This window comes from Daldinia decipiens (genome assembly GCF_022478715.1).
Source record: "Daldinia decipiens strain CBS 113046 unplaced genomic scaffold F4813scaffold_42, whole genome shotgun sequence".
NCBI classification, from domain to species: domain Eukaryota; kingdom Fungi; phylum Ascomycota; class Sordariomycetes; order Xylariales; family Hypoxylaceae; genus Daldinia; species Daldinia decipiens.
The window spans coordinates 253,539-270,269 of record NW_026054585.1 but is presented as its reverse complement, the minus strand read 5'-3'; the positions used below and the strand labels follow the sequence as shown (position 1 = coordinate 270,269).

Genomic DNA, 16,731 nt, shown 5'->3' with positions numbered 1-16,731 from the left:
ACAATAGACCATCGACGCTAATTCTCGTCATTTACATACAGCACTGAACTTGTTCCTAGGAAATTCATCTTTTATGTGTCAAACTATCTTCCCGGTTGTGTGCTCTCTTCCCGAATGGACATTTGCACACCGACTTGTTGAGACTGTTGTTGCGATGTGATGAAGAATATTCCTGTGCCATCAGAAACGCCATTCACATTTTACGCAGCGTAAAATCTCGGTCGGCGCGATCCAATTCGTTTTGGTGTCTATTTAAGCTTGCTAGCTAAATTCCCTTACGGACCATGACGAAGACGCCTTTCAGCCGTATTGGATCGTATACCGCGAGGGTATTAATCGCTACCGGTATGTTGTTTTTAAATATTTATAACTACTTGATGTTCTTCAATTTAAGTCCCTATTTTTATTTGTGGCAAGGCTGGTCTATGATGAACAAATATGGTAAAAGGGCGGACTGCATCTATGGATACTGCTGGTTTTGAATTCTATAACCCGCCTTAAATTCAACCGGTGTTTTCTATTTGAGAACGCGTCTTCAACCCCCGCAACACTTTATGTAGGACTCGCCACACTGAAGTTATTGGCCCGTCCGTCTCTTCGGGGAGAAGGCAGAAAAAGTTGCAGTAATAGCTGTATGTTCCGCTATATAGGAGCCTAGCTTTGCATTGCCACCATAAAGCAGGACCAAAGGCTGCGGTGAATATACCCCCCAATCTCTGGGGATCGTGATAAGCGAGGTTCGGAATTCGAAGCCGGTGTATCCTGCAGGTTGATGACTCAAATTAAAGACTGAAAAGATCTGAGACAAGCCTCCCATTTCGTTATCCTTTATCGAGTGCGCATATCGGTTATTATATCTAATCTAACATTGTCTATAGGATCTTATTTCTTATTGGTATCTAAAGATATAGGTCAGGTATACGACCATCCTTCATCTTTTTAGGATAAGACGTCGAGCAGCATCACAACATAAATTGTTACTCGAGCCGTCTTTTTAGCAAGCTCTTATTTCCCCTATTTCTGTTCTTATTGCTGTCGCTATTTTTTCAACGGGTTTGTACAACCATTTCAGTAAGTACCTGTCTGTCATTCACCCCACCGCGCCACTTCACATTTTTTTTTCGTCTTTTTAATTATCTACCCGGATTATCTGGTGGTGTCTTCTCTTCGTTTCTACTTTTATGTGATTTAGTAATCAGATTTGCCGGCAGCGCATCCCCACGATCTTTCACTTATCTCATAGTTTTCAAGTATTGACTTTCTACTTCACGTAGTTCCCAGTGTAATCACTGAAGTTATTTCCATCATAAGGGAAAAAGTGGCTAAGATGACACGACTTCGACAAAACTCAAGGGAACGAACGCAGGTATCTTATCGATATTTCCATAAGCCCTCGCGGCTGCCCGCGCATTGGGACTTAACAAAGCCTCCTTCCTACTGTATCACGTTCTTAGATAGAGTGTGATTGGGATAACCCACAAATTGAATCATGGAGGATAATCAGTACATCTTACAACGATGTCAATTTGAAGAATGCGAAGCTACCATCTTCATCAAGGGACCTTATTGCACAACACATACGGACGGCATAAACGCGCTCAAGCCTACAACCGTTATGATGCCCTCTTCTACTCCAGGTCATCAGCAGTCGAGCAATCATCAACATTCACAACGGCCCGCATCACCGCCCAAAAGTAATCCTACTGCCGCGATCCCCCAATCAGAGAAGCTAGGAGATGCTATCACTGTGAAAGCTCCCCTTCCAATGGCGGGTCCCGTGAACGAAAAGAAGCACCTTCCCACTAAAATGGTAGCGAGAAAAACTGCTGGAAACGCGTTTTCTACCTCAAAGCACGAACCAGTAGGCACTCGCAAGTCTGAGCCCAAGCTTCCTTCTTATGCTAGCTCTACTAGAGATATTGCTTCCTCGAGTCAACGGCCACCAAAACGGCCAAGATTGTCTACTGACATGGAGGAAGGCGAAGTAGAGGCCTATCGTCGTGTTTCCTCATTTTCTGAGAGCGGCTCTTATCCATCTCCTGTGGCGGCATCGACGAATATTGGTGAACGTGATCATGAACCCGTGGCAGCTTCTGACTTTGCTCTTCGGCCAAAGAAAGAAATTTCTTCTTCGTTAGAAACACCATCAAGGTCCAGATCACAGGATGATCGTTCAGCTTCGAAACCTTTCTACAAGGATCGGCCACGTAAGCAACAAGGTCTATATGACAATTCCAAGGGTTATAAAGTTCCAACTCACGGGATCATAGACCTCACAGAAGATGACAGCCCTCATTTTCAACCTCCTAGCAAAGTCGTTGAAAGTCCGAAAGTCAGCACCGAGAAACATGAAGAAGATCATACTGGAGGTCCGAACCCTCGCATTGCACATATTAATTCCGAATCGGGACGCGAGGGAGAATCAATAAAGGTGCACGTCTCCAAAAATAAAGACACGAATAAGCTTCATCGAAATAGTGCAGCAAGTCGGAAGGAGCAGAACGGGGTTCGTAAGACAAGTTCCAACTCGACAATTCGGCCCCTCCCGCGGAAGCCTCACGTTCATATTGCACCTCGACCCGCGCCGACGTTGCCTTCGCCAGATTCGCAAGTCGCTTCACCGCCAACGGAACCCAAGCCAGCCAACGACAAACAAGACTCTGTCCACCGTCCTAAATCGCCCCTTGAAACCCCCGCAGCTGAAGCCTATCAGAATGATAATCAAGATCAACAAAGAAACGAAGTACCAGAGCCGACAGAAGATACTGGAAGAATTGTCAATGGTATTGCTGCTAATCACCCACCAGTAACGTCTACTGCTCCTACCACGGTTGTAACGCCGAACACTACAACGGTTAACGGGGTGCATCGTATATCACAGATACCGACGAAGGAACAAGTAAACGAATATATACGCAATATACTTGAAAATCCGACAAGGATAAACATTCCCACCCCCAAAAGCCCCAGAATTGATTTAGGTACTCCGTTACCTCGGTTAAATTCCGAGGAAGCGTCTAATCCTACACACCAGTCACCAAATAGGGGAGATTCGGATCCCTCAGGTACGCAGATACTCAGTAGGTCACAGGTAGCGGAGAAACGTCCCTTGGCAAAACGCCATCAAGATGTGCCAAAGGCGGCGCAGCTTACCAATAATCGAAACGCAGCAAAGAGACCTGCCAATCCACCGGTCAGCAAATCAACTTTTGCATCTATAGTTCAAAACCGGCGCTGGAAACATTTGAACCCCGAGGAAAGGCGGCAGGTCTGGATATCTAAACATGATCCAGATAAATTCGACTCTTATATATACGGCAAACCTAATGAAGCTAATAGACCTGGCTCTACATCGTTCGCTCTACCTGAATATCAACAACCTCCGCGCCCAACTCGTCCAGCAACACATTTTAGTCATATAGACCCGCGGGTCCATTGGACACGCCCTCGCTCCAAGAAGTGGTATCTTGGAAAGCAGAACGAGATTCGCGAACGGGGAAGTAGAAAAAGTAATTTTGGCCAAGTTGCAGCCCGTACAGTAAAGCGGAGACGGGAAGAAGGCGACGACGCGCCTATAGTCGACTTGCCTGATCGAGTGCGGAATAACCCCGCCTGGCTATCCGCTCTAGATGAACTAGACGCGATGGCAGACCAGTATTACGCGCAAAGGCATCATGCCCGTCAAAAGGGGATCCAACAAAAGGAGATGGAAGGTAAAATCATGGTTATGGATGAAGATAGTGATATCGAAATGGAAGATCCAGCAGAGGTTGTTTGAAAGTTCCAAAAGTGAGCTATAATTCCACATTTCTGGCATGACTAGCCGTCCGTGAAATTAATTGTCCAAGGAACTATTCAAAAATGCAAATATAGAGGACTTTTTTGGCTGGCCCTGGTACGAATAGCTAGGCTCTCAATGGCATGGCAATATGGACAATATGGAATTGATTTTTAGAGAGCATTGCATTGGATGGTGCGAGGCGTCTTCGGGGAGGGAAATACCACCGACTAGGAGGTGGCTTTAAGTTCATGGAAGAGCTGGAGATACTAAATGAGCCAGGTTGGTTCGAGGTAGCCAATCGATATTATACAGCTTAATCATATTTATATGCGATTCGGATATCCTGCGAAATTACTATGCGTATGGTATTACTAGAAATTAGCTTTTTAATGTGAATGTTTAATATCACCAGTAGCTTAAGGAAATCTTACGCTTTGTTTCTCTATTTTTTTTCTGTCCCTGGAACAGATACCTGAGACTAAGATTGTAGACTTACCAATTAATATATGACTATAATTTATGTTATTTTCCCTGAGTTAGCAGGGATGAACCGGGTACATTACAGTCTTTAGTTTCAAAGGTTAGTTAATTAAAATTAAACAATTTCCCGAAACACTAGGTTGGCTGTTTAGTAACTAACTATAAAGGCTTTTCAAGGAATAAAATCTTTTTAAAAAGTTGAGCTAAATTTGATGCTTAGGTAGGTATAGTTACTGTTATGGTCATCTTTACTACACTTATAGTATAGTCTATATTAATAATGAAGTAAGACAATAGTACAACTAACAAATCAGATCAAACAATTTATATTCTTACTCTATACCCCATAAACGTAGGTATTTATCCCTTCGTGGCGGCTTAAAAGCTCGACGGCTATGAAAATAGACCAGAAACATCGACGGGCATTATCATAAGTAGTAGGTAATAGCTTGTTTATGAACTAACTTCCGGAATAACACGTATAAAGCTATTATTTTAAGTCTTCCCTGGAACAGAGGTACGTTATCATGTCTATATTTCTTTTTTGTATATCTCGAATAAACTTTTCATATCCTGCCGTTTAGCACGCTTGTCTATAATTCCGCCATATGAACATCGGTCATACATATCTATCATCGAGCGCGTAAGGTGACCTCTATGTGCCTCCAAGTCCATCCGTATCACTTACCTTTCGAAAGCAAATTCAGTGCGCTTCCCGCTAGAATGAAGCCCGCCTGGTCCTTGCTAACAGCGTGCTTCGTCTTGATGAGCACCTCCTCTCCGGTCTTATGTTTCTTCACCTTAAGCGCCACCTCGCCCTTACCGCCATTTTGCAACATCTCATATAAGCCAATTGTAGATACCTCGTCACCGGCACTGATCTTATCGTAGTCAGCCTCATCGGCGAATGTCAGTGGCACGACACCCTGCTTCTTTAGGTTCGTCTCGTGGATGCGGGCAAAGCTCTTAGAAAGCACGATTCTGGCACCTAAGTACCGCGGCTGGAGCGCGGCGTGCTCTCGTGCGCTGCCCTCTCCGTAGTTATGCTCTGCCACCACTAGCCACGGTTGCGCAGCCTCCCTCCAGCGCTTTCCTAGTTCGGGAATCGTGTGCTTAGACCCATCTAAGTCATAAGCAACGTTAACTTCACCGGTTTCGGCATTTATCGCCGTGTTAAGCGTGTTCTCGCTAATATTGGGGAGATGGCCTTTATACTTCAACCAAGGACCGGCGGCAGAGATAGTGTCCGTCGTGCATTTTCCGGTAACTTTGACTAATACCCGAAGGCCTGAGAGTTCGGAGGTAGGGAAGGGGTCAAAAGGTTCCAAAAGCGCAAGACGTTCCGAAGAAGGTGAAATGGCTACATCAACAGATGGATCAGGGGCTTGGGTAAGGGGTCGAAACTGTTCTCGAGCTACCTCGAACGGCTGGGCTGGGATTTCGAGACCCGATGGAGGAGTAAATTTAAATTCCTTGCCAGATGGGGTAGGAAGCGAGTCGGTAATAGGATTGAAGGTTGTAGTGCCTGCGAAAGTCATGGCAGTGACGATTTCGGGCGATGCGAGGAAGTTCATAGTATCCGGGTTTCCGTCGTTGCGGCCGCGAAAGTTACGGTTATACGAAGTAAGTATAGCATTAGGGGTTCCTTTTTCAACGCCATCATGTCGCTTCCATTGACCAATGCAAGGACCACAGGCATTCGAAAGCACAGTGCCACCAGCTTCTTTAAACGTATCCAGAGGACCATCTCGTCGTAAAGTTTCCCTGATTTGGTCACTTCCCGGCGTTATGTAAAAATCGGATGCGGGCTTTAAACCGGCTTCTATCGCTTCACGGACCATGCTCTCTACACGCGTCATATCCTCGTACGAACTGTTTGTGCAACTTCCGATTAGACCTGCTGATAGCTTGTCAGGCCAGTTTTGCTCCTGTACGGTTTGCTTAAACTGAGATAGCGGCGTAGATAAATCAGGGGTAAAGGGCCCGTTGATATGAGGCTCTAGTGTGGATAAGTCGATGGTAATAACCTCGTCATATTTCGCACCAGCATCGGCCTTAAGCTGAACGATATCAGAGAACTTCTTTGCCTCCCTTGCTACGTCGTGTCGGTGTGTCGCCTCCAGATATCGTACGTGAGCGGCATTAAAGGGGAAGATAGAAGTTGTAGCGCCAACTTCGGCGCCCATGTTACACATTGTCGAGGCACCAGTGCAGCTGAGTGTTTCTACACCAGGTCCAAAGTACTCGATCAGAAACCCAGTGCCGCCGCGGACCGAAAGCTGTCCCGCAAGGTTAAGAATGACATCCTTTGGTGCAGCCCAGCCACTGAGCTTGCCCTTCAGCTCTACTCCCAAAATGCGAGGGGCCTTAAGTTCCCATGGCGCGCCGACGAGAGCCTCAACGGCATCAGCACCACCAACACCAATTGCTATCGTGGAAAGACCTCCAGCGTTAGGTGTGTGACTGTCAGTACCCAGCATCATCAGGCCAGGGGCAGCGTAGTTTTCCAGGACGCTCTGGTGAATGATGCCAGCACCAGGAGGCCAGAATTCAATGCCATATTTTTTCGACGCAGATTCTAGGAAGTCAAACACCTCCTGGTTCACCTTGATTCCAGTTTCCAAGTCGGCCTGCGCGCCTCGTTCGCCCACAATCAAGTGGTCGCAGTGAATGCTAGCCGGGATAGCTGTCGAGGGGAGATTGCAGGTCATGAATTGTAAAAGGGCCATCTGTGCTGAGGCATCTTGCATGGCAACTCGATCAGGCTTCAGCTTAAGATTTGCTGTTCCTCGAATATTTCGTCCACCATCCGTGTTAGTCGTAAGGGATTCCTCGACATTGTCTAAATGACTGTAGAGGATCTTCTCAGCCAAGGTAAGGGCAGCACCCTTACCCAGTACCTCTTTGACCTTTTCATAGTTCTTGGCTAACTTGAGGTACGGCGGTATTCGCGGATTCGAGGTGTCGAACGTGGGCGTTGCAAAGGTACGTGTTAGAGGGATGCGTCTTTGGCAATTTCGAGTTAGAAGGCCCTATATTAGGTACTGTATTAATTCTGGAATTGTGGAATTCGGTGAAGTATATGAATTATGAATTATACGCACTCGAAGAGGTGTGCCTCGACGGCACAGGATATTAGCTGTCCTCATACTGTTTAATTGGCATCGCAGGAGTAAAGGCATGCGACAAGAAATACTTCAGCGAAGAAGAAAAAAAAAAAAAAGTAACACAAAATTCATTGCGACAAATTGACAATTCAGTCATTTTGATTGGTCCGCACAACAAAGTTACTTGCGATGCCGGAGCAAGTGGAGCAATGGTAATGGTAAGTCCCTGTAAAATCTGGGGTACAGCAAGGGCCGTCCGTATCATTAGGATGCACAGTGTAAACCTATTGAACATGAAGATTATAAAGCAGTTTTACATAATTTATAATGGCTTGTTATATTTCTTTTAAACTAACATTACCTATAGCCATTAATTTCTACTTTTATCATTACCTAGGTATGTTTATCGATTTTCTAAGATTGACAATTAACCTAATATTAAGCATATCACTCTGATATAAACGTGTTATACTTTTCAATAACTAGAATTAAATAGCTTGGATACTATAGGTTAGACTAACACATTATAAACGTAATTCGGTAGACTTAACAGGTATAGAGTCATACCCATAACAACTAACCTAACCTAGAGCAGTCCCATAAACCTAATGCTACCAGGCGTGAATTAATACATAAGTACCTTACATATCTATCAAGGTCATTTACCTAATGGATTGGGTCCAAATAACACCGGCTTCCAGGGATTTACCGAATATTCTCCCGCGCTACCAAAACCCTTCTCAATATCCTTGCCATAATCATCCTTTTACAATGCCAAGAAGTCGTAATTTACTTCAGTCCAAGATGCATTAGGATAGACCGCCGCTTACGTATGGCTGGGGTCCCCAGAGTCTCCCCACGCTCTCTGGGTAAGTCGGCATGGAGAAATAAGAGTCGGGACGCAACCACGTGTGCCGAGATAACGGACTCAGTAGTGCACCGTGTATAGGCCGATGGAAGGGCCGATAGACCTGATTCAGTATCGGCTGGCCATAGTTTTGATCCTATGACCCGTTCGTGATGTTTTCGGGCGTGGTTCGCCGCAAATCTCTATTTCTCCGTTGCCGCCATACGAGCTGTAGCGGCTTCATAAATAGGAGGGAGACTCGAAGAAACAAGCTATGAATCTCTAAGCTAGGAGCCGAGTCACCGCTTTAGAATCAAGCACCTCTTAATATCACGAAGCACAATGGGCTCTCGTTTACTTGCCTTATTGGCATTGTCGGCCTGGCCTCTCAATGGCTTCTGCTTCAGCTATGCGACCGGCAATGATTCAGGTGTCCCAGCCTATAGAGACTCTTCTCTATGTGTCAACGATAGGGTTGAAGATCTCCTTCGGCGGATGACCGTGGAGGAGAAAGCTGGTCAAATGTTCCATACGATGCTGTACATGGGTCCTAACGGCACGCTAGATGAAGGGAGTGAAGCTGCCTTCCGGAATAGTACCGACTTCATGATCGGGGACCAATTCCTAACGCACTTTAACCTCGTTGGCGATATCACCGATACGAAGCAGACAGCTGAGTTCCACAATCGCGTCCAACAACGAGCTCGAGAGACGCGCCTTGGCATTCCTATAACACTATCCTCTGATCCTCGACACCACTTTACTGAGAATATCGGAACTGGCTTCAAAGCAGGTCGCTTCTCTCAGTGGCCCGAGACTCTCGGACTCGCTGCAATTCGAGATGTCGATTTGGTTCGGAAATTCGCTGAGATCGCTCGCGAAGAATATATGGCTGTTGGCCTACGTGCTGCGCTTCACCCGCAAGTGGACCTGTCGACGGAGCCGCGGTGGGCACGAATCTCTGGCACATTTGGCGAAGATTCAAACCTAACCTCTCAACTCCTTACGGCATATATCAAAGGCTTCCAAGGCGAAAAGTTCGGTCCCACTTCCGTGAGTACCGTGACGAAGCATTTCCCTGGCGGAGGTCCGATGCAAAACGGTGAAGACAGCCATTTCACCTACGGCAAGAACGAGACTTACCCTGGGAATAACATGGAGCACCATCTTATCCCTTTCAAGGCAGCTATTGCTGCGGGCGCCCGCCAGATGATGCCGTACTATAGCCGTCCGATTGGCACTCAGTACGAGCCTGTGGGGTTTTCGTTTAACAAGGAGATTGTCACAGACCTTCTGCGTAACGAGCTCGGATTCGAGGGCGTTGTGCTAACCGACTGGGGTTTGATTACTGATACATACATCGCTGGCCAATACATGCCTGCTCGAGCATGGGGAGTAGAGGGTTTATCAGAGCTAGAGCGAGCAACGCGCATTCTCCAAGCTGGGTGCGACCAATTCGGCGGCGAAACCCGGCCTGAGCTGATCGTGCAGTTGGTCCGCGAGGGCGTAATAAGCGAAGAACGTCTCGACGTCTCTGTGCGAAAGCTGCTACGCGAAAAGTTTATCCTAGGACTTTTTGATAACCCATTCGTCGACCCGGATGCTGCCGTTCGAATTGTTGGGAATGATTATTTCACGCGCTTAGGCAATGAGGCCCAACGTCGCTCGTATACGTTGCTTACCAACAAGAACGAGACTTTACCACTCCGTAACGCTGGGCCGGAGACTAAATTCTATATTGAAGGTTTCAATGCGACTTTTCTACAAAATCGTACTTATACGGTAGTGGATAAACCCGAGGATGCTGATTACGCTCTTCTACGGTTAGCAGCTCCTTACCAGCCACGACCGGGAGGGTTCGAGGCTGGATACCACGCCGGATCCCTTGAGTTCTCGGCCGAAGAACGGGCGCGCCAAGAGGCTATTTACTCGACAGTGCCGACTATTGTCGACATGATGTTAGATCGACCGGCCGCAGTGCCTGAAGTTGCAGATCAATCGGTGGCAATGCTCGCTAGCTTTGGAACTAGCCCTGAGGCGTTCCTTGATATCATATTCGGTGTTGCTGAGCCTGAAGGCAAATTGCCGTATGACTTACCGCGTTCGGATGCAGCTGTCGAAGCGAATATGGAAGATGTGCCATTCGATACCAGAGACCCGGTGTTCAAATTTGGACATGGGCTAGGATACGCGGATCGGTGTGGGAAGACAGGATGAGACACCGAATGACTGGATAACCAGTAGATTGACGATTCTAATGCCAGAAAAGAAGTCTAATGAGAAACTCTGGTTAATAGATAATTAAGTAATAATATTCAAAGAAATAAACATATATGTTTCCCTTCCCAATACCGCAATCAAGCGTTTTGAGTGTTTGATAGGTGGGAAAGCGAGAGCTTGTAGACATATAAATATAATAACCTATTTTGTTCCCGTACGAAGTATAACAAGTAACTGTCACAGCTGATTAGCTTTTTCTATTGTGACAAAATCTCACTAGTTAGCTAATTTTTATCAGGTATAAGCAATATTATGAGCAGCGTTTTCAACAAAACAGACAAAATCAAAGAACGAGTTTTATTTTCGTGCGCAAACTGTAGCTTTTGGCTAATCAAAAGTAGAAATTTTCTTTTTTTGAGCGGACCCTAAAAATATGAGACTATTCAGACTCCTGCAAAGCCTACTTTCAGAAGTACCTATATATCCTAGTGGTCAGCCCTTGTATTATTAGCCCGTAGAATCCACGTTTCTAGTTTAAACCTAACGCCCTCGAGGTCATTCATACTGGATAATTAAGTTAAACAAAAGTATGAACATTGTCAAGTAAATAAACTTCTAAAGGCTTTTTTTCTGGGTTTATTTATTGTGTTGGAAACGCTGATTATAAGTCCCTAACCGTTTGCTGCATAGCTTTGTGCGATAAACTCCACCAAATAGGGTCAATTCTATTATTATATACTTCATTTATATATTAGCATAAAGTCTCTATAATGCTTGTGTAAGGGGCGCCTTACGCTTTATCTTTTGTCCCAACACGTTAAAGGTATATTATAAAATGTATGGAGTGGCAACATCCTAACTTAAATATCAACCTCGGTATATCATTCCCTAGCAACCGGTATCAGGTGTCTCTACGCACTGAACTTTGTTGTGTCGTCACGGGAATTGGGCTTAGCGGAGCTAAACTTGACTCAAGATTTAAAATATCTTCACTCTTTCTATTACTAAACTTCCCATCTCTTACATACACAGATCACACAAGCATATTGTCAATACTTCCCGACAATTTAACATTAACATTAACAAAAACATAAACATAAATCCTATTCTTATCCTACCTCAAAAGCTTCGAACCGCTCAGTACACGGAGACCAATTGCCTCGCAGGCAAATCGATCCAGACGTGGGCGATGGAACTAATGCGTACATGCCGGGCATTACGCATGAACGATAAGACTCAACAAATGGAGCAAATATACCGAAGCTTGGACTCCGACCTCCGTATCATGGTTTCACCACCAACAGACCACATCAATATCGATGAATACGTGAAGCATATCTCTGAGCGTGGCAACGAATGGCGACAGAACATGATCAAAAAAAGAAAAACCGTACCCAATCAATCGAGCGGATACATCGAAAGCCTGAAGATCAGCACTAGGTACTTTTTACAGTGATACATACCTAAGCATATACAACATGATGACGAAACTATACGACCACCATGGCAATACAAACGTGCGTAGGTTAGGGTTACGCAATAGCAGCATTCAATATGAATCCTATAAATACATATCCTCGAGTCTTCGACCCGTGGTATATCATTTACCTATTCACATTTTATTTTTACAGCTAAGTCTTCGAAAGAATGTGAGTAACATTATCCTACCTACGATATGTTGAATAGTTGCATTTAATACGGACCTTAGTCAAGCAAGTTCACCGGAATTTCGATTGTATAAAATATAAATCGACGATACTCTACATTACTTACATTACTTTCATCTTCAATTACCCCGGCAATATCAACAAGGACGATAACCAAACGCCCCCAAGACAGCTTCTTTTGGCCATAATATAAGGCACTTAAGCTACGCAAGACTCTAATCTATAAGCCATGTCTTGCGATGTAAGTATTTACCTAATTCATGTAAATCACGCCACTAGAGTTCTTTACTTACAAAATCGTAGGCTTATCGCGATGGGGTGCAGTGTTCACTACCAAGATACCATTCCTGCTATTGCAACAAGCATCACATCCAAGAGAGGGCTCTATACTATTTCTATAAGTTTGTTGAACGCAAGTATGGATGGTATCAATACAAAGAGCTAGAGTCGGACGATATCAACAAGCTTGCCGAAGCCCACTATCTCCTCTCTGTCGCGATTGGCGCACGGCAGGTACACACCGACCATTATTTTAGAGACGATCGCTGCGAGGGACATGAGCTGCGTGTATTGTGGCTCATATCTGATCGAAATAAGGTAGAGGAGTCGATTCTTCGCGCCGACTACGGAATTATTGGGCAGCGAGAAGTAACTCAGGGAATTGGAGATATTCTCTTAGAGGCCGTGGAGAAATTTGACGAAGAACTACCTGGTAAGTAACAACTTGTACTTTATGGTAACTATTTCTAACGTCAATTTAGAAGCGGAGTTCCACAGGTTATTAACAGAATTCCCGGCAATCCAAATAGTTCCAAAAGACACACCGGGTGCAAGGACCAAGGCAACTGACGATGCCAAAGGGGAAGTCATGAAAAGATACTATAGTCTAGGTGACTGGTAGTTCACCTTGATCAAAGCCAGCGTGGATTTGCTACGGTTATCAGTAGCAGATTCAGTAACTTATTCTAGCTTATAGACTAGGCCCTTTTATAACGACTTACAACGACCTTCTTAAATACGGGCATCAGCGCCGCCTTATATCACATGTCACCACCGGCACGGAATATGCATCATAAAGCCTAAGCCGAGACATTTCACTAGCTACATTACCTAGCTCTCAGACGAAGCGTCTGACGGAAGTCAAGAAGGCCAACTTGCCGGATACGCCTGTGGAGAAATACCCAATAATACGTAATTGTCATCGGAGAATGATCTAGACGGACGACCATATCGGAGTTGCTCCTGGTGGAGCATATACCTATCTAGGACCATCTCAACCTCGAGAAATCCATTTCTGCTTTGGATAGAGCGAATTAGGAATAAAAACGGCACACTTATGAAGGTCTTTTAACAATACAACATCTCTTATTCTTCAAATTACCATTTGTATAGGATAATGTTATATCAGGCTTAAATGGTGTATTTTCTAAAATAATTTGTTGCGCAGTACAGATGACCTAAAATCAACTTCTATTTTCAACGAGTTATTTGTGTATGCCGGTGACGTGTAGTATATGAATTCATATTGATTTATGCTATATCATCAACTGTGTACAGTATTTATACTGTGGTGCATGAACGTTAACCCTTGCCACTATGTTAAACGCTAAAATACGTGAACCGTAACAATTAACGAATTTCATTTACGGCCATAATCACGATTCACAACGAATCTTGAGTAAAACATTTATTATGGAACAATCAGACGCTGCTTGTGTAGAAGCGGAGGTTAGTTACGATAAGAATCCCGAAATATATTCTGGTAGTATCAAAAGTTGTTTTCTATATGCTAACTCGTGCGGTCAGCGCGCGCGTCTGCGTCGCAACCAGCGAAACTCGAGAGCAAGGAAGCAGGCCTATATCCAAAATCTCGAAAAGCAATGGAATGAATGCATGCGGTTAGGGGCTCAAGCCACCATTGAGATGCAAAAGGAAGCACGGAGGATTCAAGAAGAGAACCGAGTGCTCCGAACTCTATTACATGACCAAGGCTTCGATGATGTGGCAATCCAGCGTGTTATTGATGCTGCAAAGCTCGCAGAAGAGAGCACGAATCAGATGCAGGTCAGTTGCTTGCACAATTTCTCCATGCGCGTTACCCTGAACTACCTAAGATAGATACTAACTAACGACTATAATAAGTATAGAATTCGCAAGATAGCTCAAAGACTAGCACATTATACAATTGCAATTTCTCACCTATTCCATGCTTATCGGCGTTGTCTCGGACGGAAAGACCACAGCTCTCGGAGGACCGAGATGATAAACCCCCGCCGCCTCCGGTCCCGCATAATTGTGTGACCGATCTTTTTAATCCAGAAGATGTCTTTAATACCGAAATTAATGTAAGTGATAGTTTCATAATAAAAATATGTTGAGGTTTTAATCTTGCGTAACTAATAGATAAACGACCAAACATACCAAAACTATCTCTATTTTACAGAGATATTATCTGACGAAACCATGAACTTCCCTGCTCTCTATGACGCTGAGCGCGATCTCCCCGCGTTGCCATTACAAGATGAGGACCCCACGCACGGCTCAAGCAGGCGAGCGGATAATAGTCAATGTAGTCATCCAAACCCCTCGGAAACGTGCCATAATACATAGCCCCGATCATTCAGGGGTGTCCTACCACATACGGGCGTTAAGTAGCCTTCTATTTCGGCAACTTTCTAACTATTAATCAGCGACACACAATTCTTTATCAATTGGATCCAACTGGATAGCTTACTGCCTTGTGGCTTCCACCCTATGCCCGCTTCAGTTAAAAAGAGAGCCTCAGCTAAACATGTCTCGTGCTCCTGGGCACAGCCTCACGATAATTCATCGCCTCTTACCCAAAAAACTAACTTGGTTGAGTTAGAACATAAATCCCAGCCGGTGTACCTCTTCACCGATCATAGAGCGAGAAAGCTAGTAATCGACGTCATACTAGGTGCTGGAATCCTTTTGGTAGGCATTCAACCGTTGTTATTGCCGTGTTTCGATGCTTACGACAGAATAAATGTTAAGACGACAGTATGAATTCTGAAGTTTGGCACATTACCTACTGTGAGGGGGGATAGTTATGGTTCGGGATGTCGAATTCATTGAAGCATTCGAATTGCTCGGTATTCGGTTCATACATTTACCTGTATTTACATTGCCCTTTAATTGAAGCTATCATCCCGTATCCAAAACTCAAAGTCTCTACATATGTGACGCATTTGAAAGTGGCCTGGCAGGTCTCACCTATCTTCTCGTGTGTGGCTATAAAACCTGGGTTTGGCCTATTTAGTCGAAATACCCCAATTGTGCTAATAACTTGCCTCATATGACAGCAATTGATATTTCCCAAGACCACATGCGCTATCCCTAAATGTATCAACCTATACATTGGATATTATCATATGCCTAAATGAAGACCTACTTAATGTTCGGTCAATTCGCGTCCAAAGATCATACCTTATATTTTGGTCGACTTCTACAAGTGGCTTTCCCATATCTGGACAAACTCTACCATTCTGTTCGGTCTGAGGAGACTCAACTAGCGATGTTCGCCGCAATGGACGAAACACCAAATTACTGTAACTCATATGTTCTTATATTCTCATTATGCTCTTTGAAGCTCTCTCGTGATGATGAAGTCTTCGGTGAGAGATTAGTATCCTACTCTAAAGTAACAAGTTGATTTCAGCATACATTAGGGATGAGAAGGGATTCCTATAAGACTTGAACGGCGCCGTCCTCGAAATCGATGAAGGGAGGAGCTCCAGACCATAAGGAGAAACGACTCAAACTTGCTTCATTCTCACTTTTACTTCCACGACATTAGCTTGAATCAACCTAAGTATGGCGTCGAACACATCCCATACCTCGTTAATCGAGCCTTACATTGCGATAAAAATGAAGATGCCATATGGTGTACCCAGCTTAGGGTGCCCCTGGTGCTCCTCTGTATGGTTCAAAAGACTTGGAGACCTCCAAAATCATTTATCTAGCGTACATGATGAGATGTTGCGTCTGGAGGGTATCAATTTAACGCTACAGACGAATACATCTAACTCGATGCTGAACGCTATCAATCCTCTGCCCGGAAATCCCACATCTTTTCAACCTGGGAATATAGGCGCTATTCCGAATTACAACCTCGGTAATTCGACTCCTGCTCCCAATTCCAGCCAGACTTCAGCATTTCATATTGGCAGCCCCCCCGTTGCACTTCAAAGCCCTCAGTTCAAAACCACCTTGCCGCCCCAGTTCCCACCTCAGCCTCGGTTCTCATCCCAGACTCAGCAATCCGTTCCGGCTACGCGACCTATATCCACTCCTATGCCTGCTCCACCTCCGCCTCCGCCGTCCTACTGTGTTCAGAGGCAGGTTCAACCTCCAAATGGAGCTTTCCAGCTCAACAACCGTACCACGTCCACTATGAACGGAGGCGTTGCCTCGCCTTTTGTGCCTCCGCTCCCTTCTAATATTTACCAGGGGGGTGCATCTATGCAGGATTTACTCGACTTTGGTCCGTTCCCGCTTTGACGCAGGCCTGGTTAGCTACGAGTTGAGGGGTACACGGACGGTCCATGTTATGACTAGTATACGCAGGACTTAAGGCTCGGCATCAGGAAGGGGGGGGGGGGGGGGGGG

General features: G+C 45.0%; 5 protein-coding genes across 5 annotated transcripts; 4 read left to right on the top strand and 1 right to left on the bottom strand.

Moving 5' to 3' along the window:
• The first annotated feature begins 910 nt into the window (after positions 1-910).
• Positions 911-3,966, top strand: F4813DRAFT_242837 (uncharacterized protein). The gene is made up of 3 exons (XM_049240051.1): position 911; positions 1,275-3,789; positions 3,849-3,966. Exon 2 carries the CDS (start codon positions 1,490-1,492, stop codon positions 3,776-3,778), a length of 2,289 nt encoding a protein of 762 aa, XP_049095872.1. The 5' UTR covers position 911; positions 1,275-1,489; the 3' UTR covers positions 3,779-3,789; positions 3,849-3,966.
• Positions 3,967-4,707: 741 nt separating this feature from the next.
• Positions 4,708-7,536, bottom strand: F4813DRAFT_373186 (aconitate hydratase). The gene is made up of 2 exons (XM_049244787.1): positions 7,366-7,536; positions 4,708-7,293 (listed from the first exon to the last, which is right to left on the bottom strand). The coding sequence occupies exons 1-2, from the start codon at positions 7,441-7,443 to the stop codon at positions 4,942-4,944; spliced, it is 2,430 nt and encodes an 809-aa protein (XP_049095871.1). The 5' UTR covers positions 7,444-7,536; the 3' UTR covers positions 4,708-4,941.
• A 371-nt stretch (positions 7,537-7,907) lies between these two features.
• F4813DRAFT_373185 (glycoside hydrolase family 3 protein) lies at positions 7,908-10,563 on the top strand. Its single transcript, XM_049244786.1, has one exon. It carries the CDS (start codon positions 8,558-8,560, stop codon positions 10,430-10,432), a length of 1,875 nt encoding a protein of 624 aa, XP_049095870.1. The 5' UTR covers positions 7,908-8,557; the 3' UTR covers positions 10,433-10,563.
• Positions 10,564-13,738: 3,175 nt separating this feature from the next.
• On the top strand, positions 13,739-15,278 carry F4813DRAFT_373183 (uncharacterized protein). The gene is made up of 5 exons (XM_049244785.1): positions 13,739-13,830; positions 13,909-14,166; positions 14,250-14,447; positions 14,506-15,057; positions 15,118-15,278. The coding sequence occupies exons 1-4, from the start codon at positions 13,795-13,797 to the stop codon at positions 14,710-14,712; spliced, it is 699 nt and encodes a 232-aa protein (XP_049095869.1). The 5' UTR covers positions 13,739-13,794; the 3' UTR covers positions 14,713-15,057; positions 15,118-15,278.
• Positions 15,279-16,731, top strand: F4813DRAFT_373172 (uncharacterized protein). Its single transcript, XM_049244784.1, has 2 exons — positions 15,279-15,325; positions 15,426-16,731. The coding sequence occupies exon 2, from the start codon at positions 15,937-15,939 to the stop codon at positions 16,621-16,623; it is 687 nt and encodes a 228-aa protein (XP_049095868.1). The 5' UTR covers positions 15,279-15,325; positions 15,426-15,936; the 3' UTR covers positions 16,624-16,731.

Coding starts and splice junctions, on each gene's coding strand:
- F4813DRAFT_373185 (XM_049244786.1), top strand. CDS start 8,558: ATGGGCTCTCGTTTACTTGCCTTATTGGCATTGTCGGCCTGGCCTCTC.
- F4813DRAFT_373183 (XM_049244785.1), top strand. CDS start 13,795: ATGGAACAATCAGACGCTGCTTGTGTAGAAGCGGAG. Junction 14,167..14,249: donor AGAGCACGAATCAGATGCAG/GTCAGTTGCTTG, acceptor TAATAAGTATAG/AATTCGCAAGATAGCTCAAA. Junction 14,448..14,505: donor TCTTTAATACCGAAATTAAT/GTAAGTGATAGT, acceptor CGTAACTAATAG/ATAAACGACCAAACATACCA.
- F4813DRAFT_242837 (XM_049240051.1), top strand. CDS start 1,490: ATGGAGGATAATCAGTACATCTTACAACGATGTCAATTTGAAGAATGC.
- F4813DRAFT_373186 (XM_049244787.1), bottom strand. CDS start 7,443: ATGCCTTTACTCCTGCGATGCCAATTAAACAGTATGAGGACAGCTAAT. Junction 7,294..7,365: donor GTCGAGGCACACCTCTTCGA/GTGCGTATAATT, acceptor TACCTAATATAG/GGCCTTCTAACTCGAAATTG.
- F4813DRAFT_373172 (XM_049244784.1), top strand. CDS start 15,937: ATGGCGTCGAACACATCCCATACCTCGTTAATCGAGCCTTACATTGCG.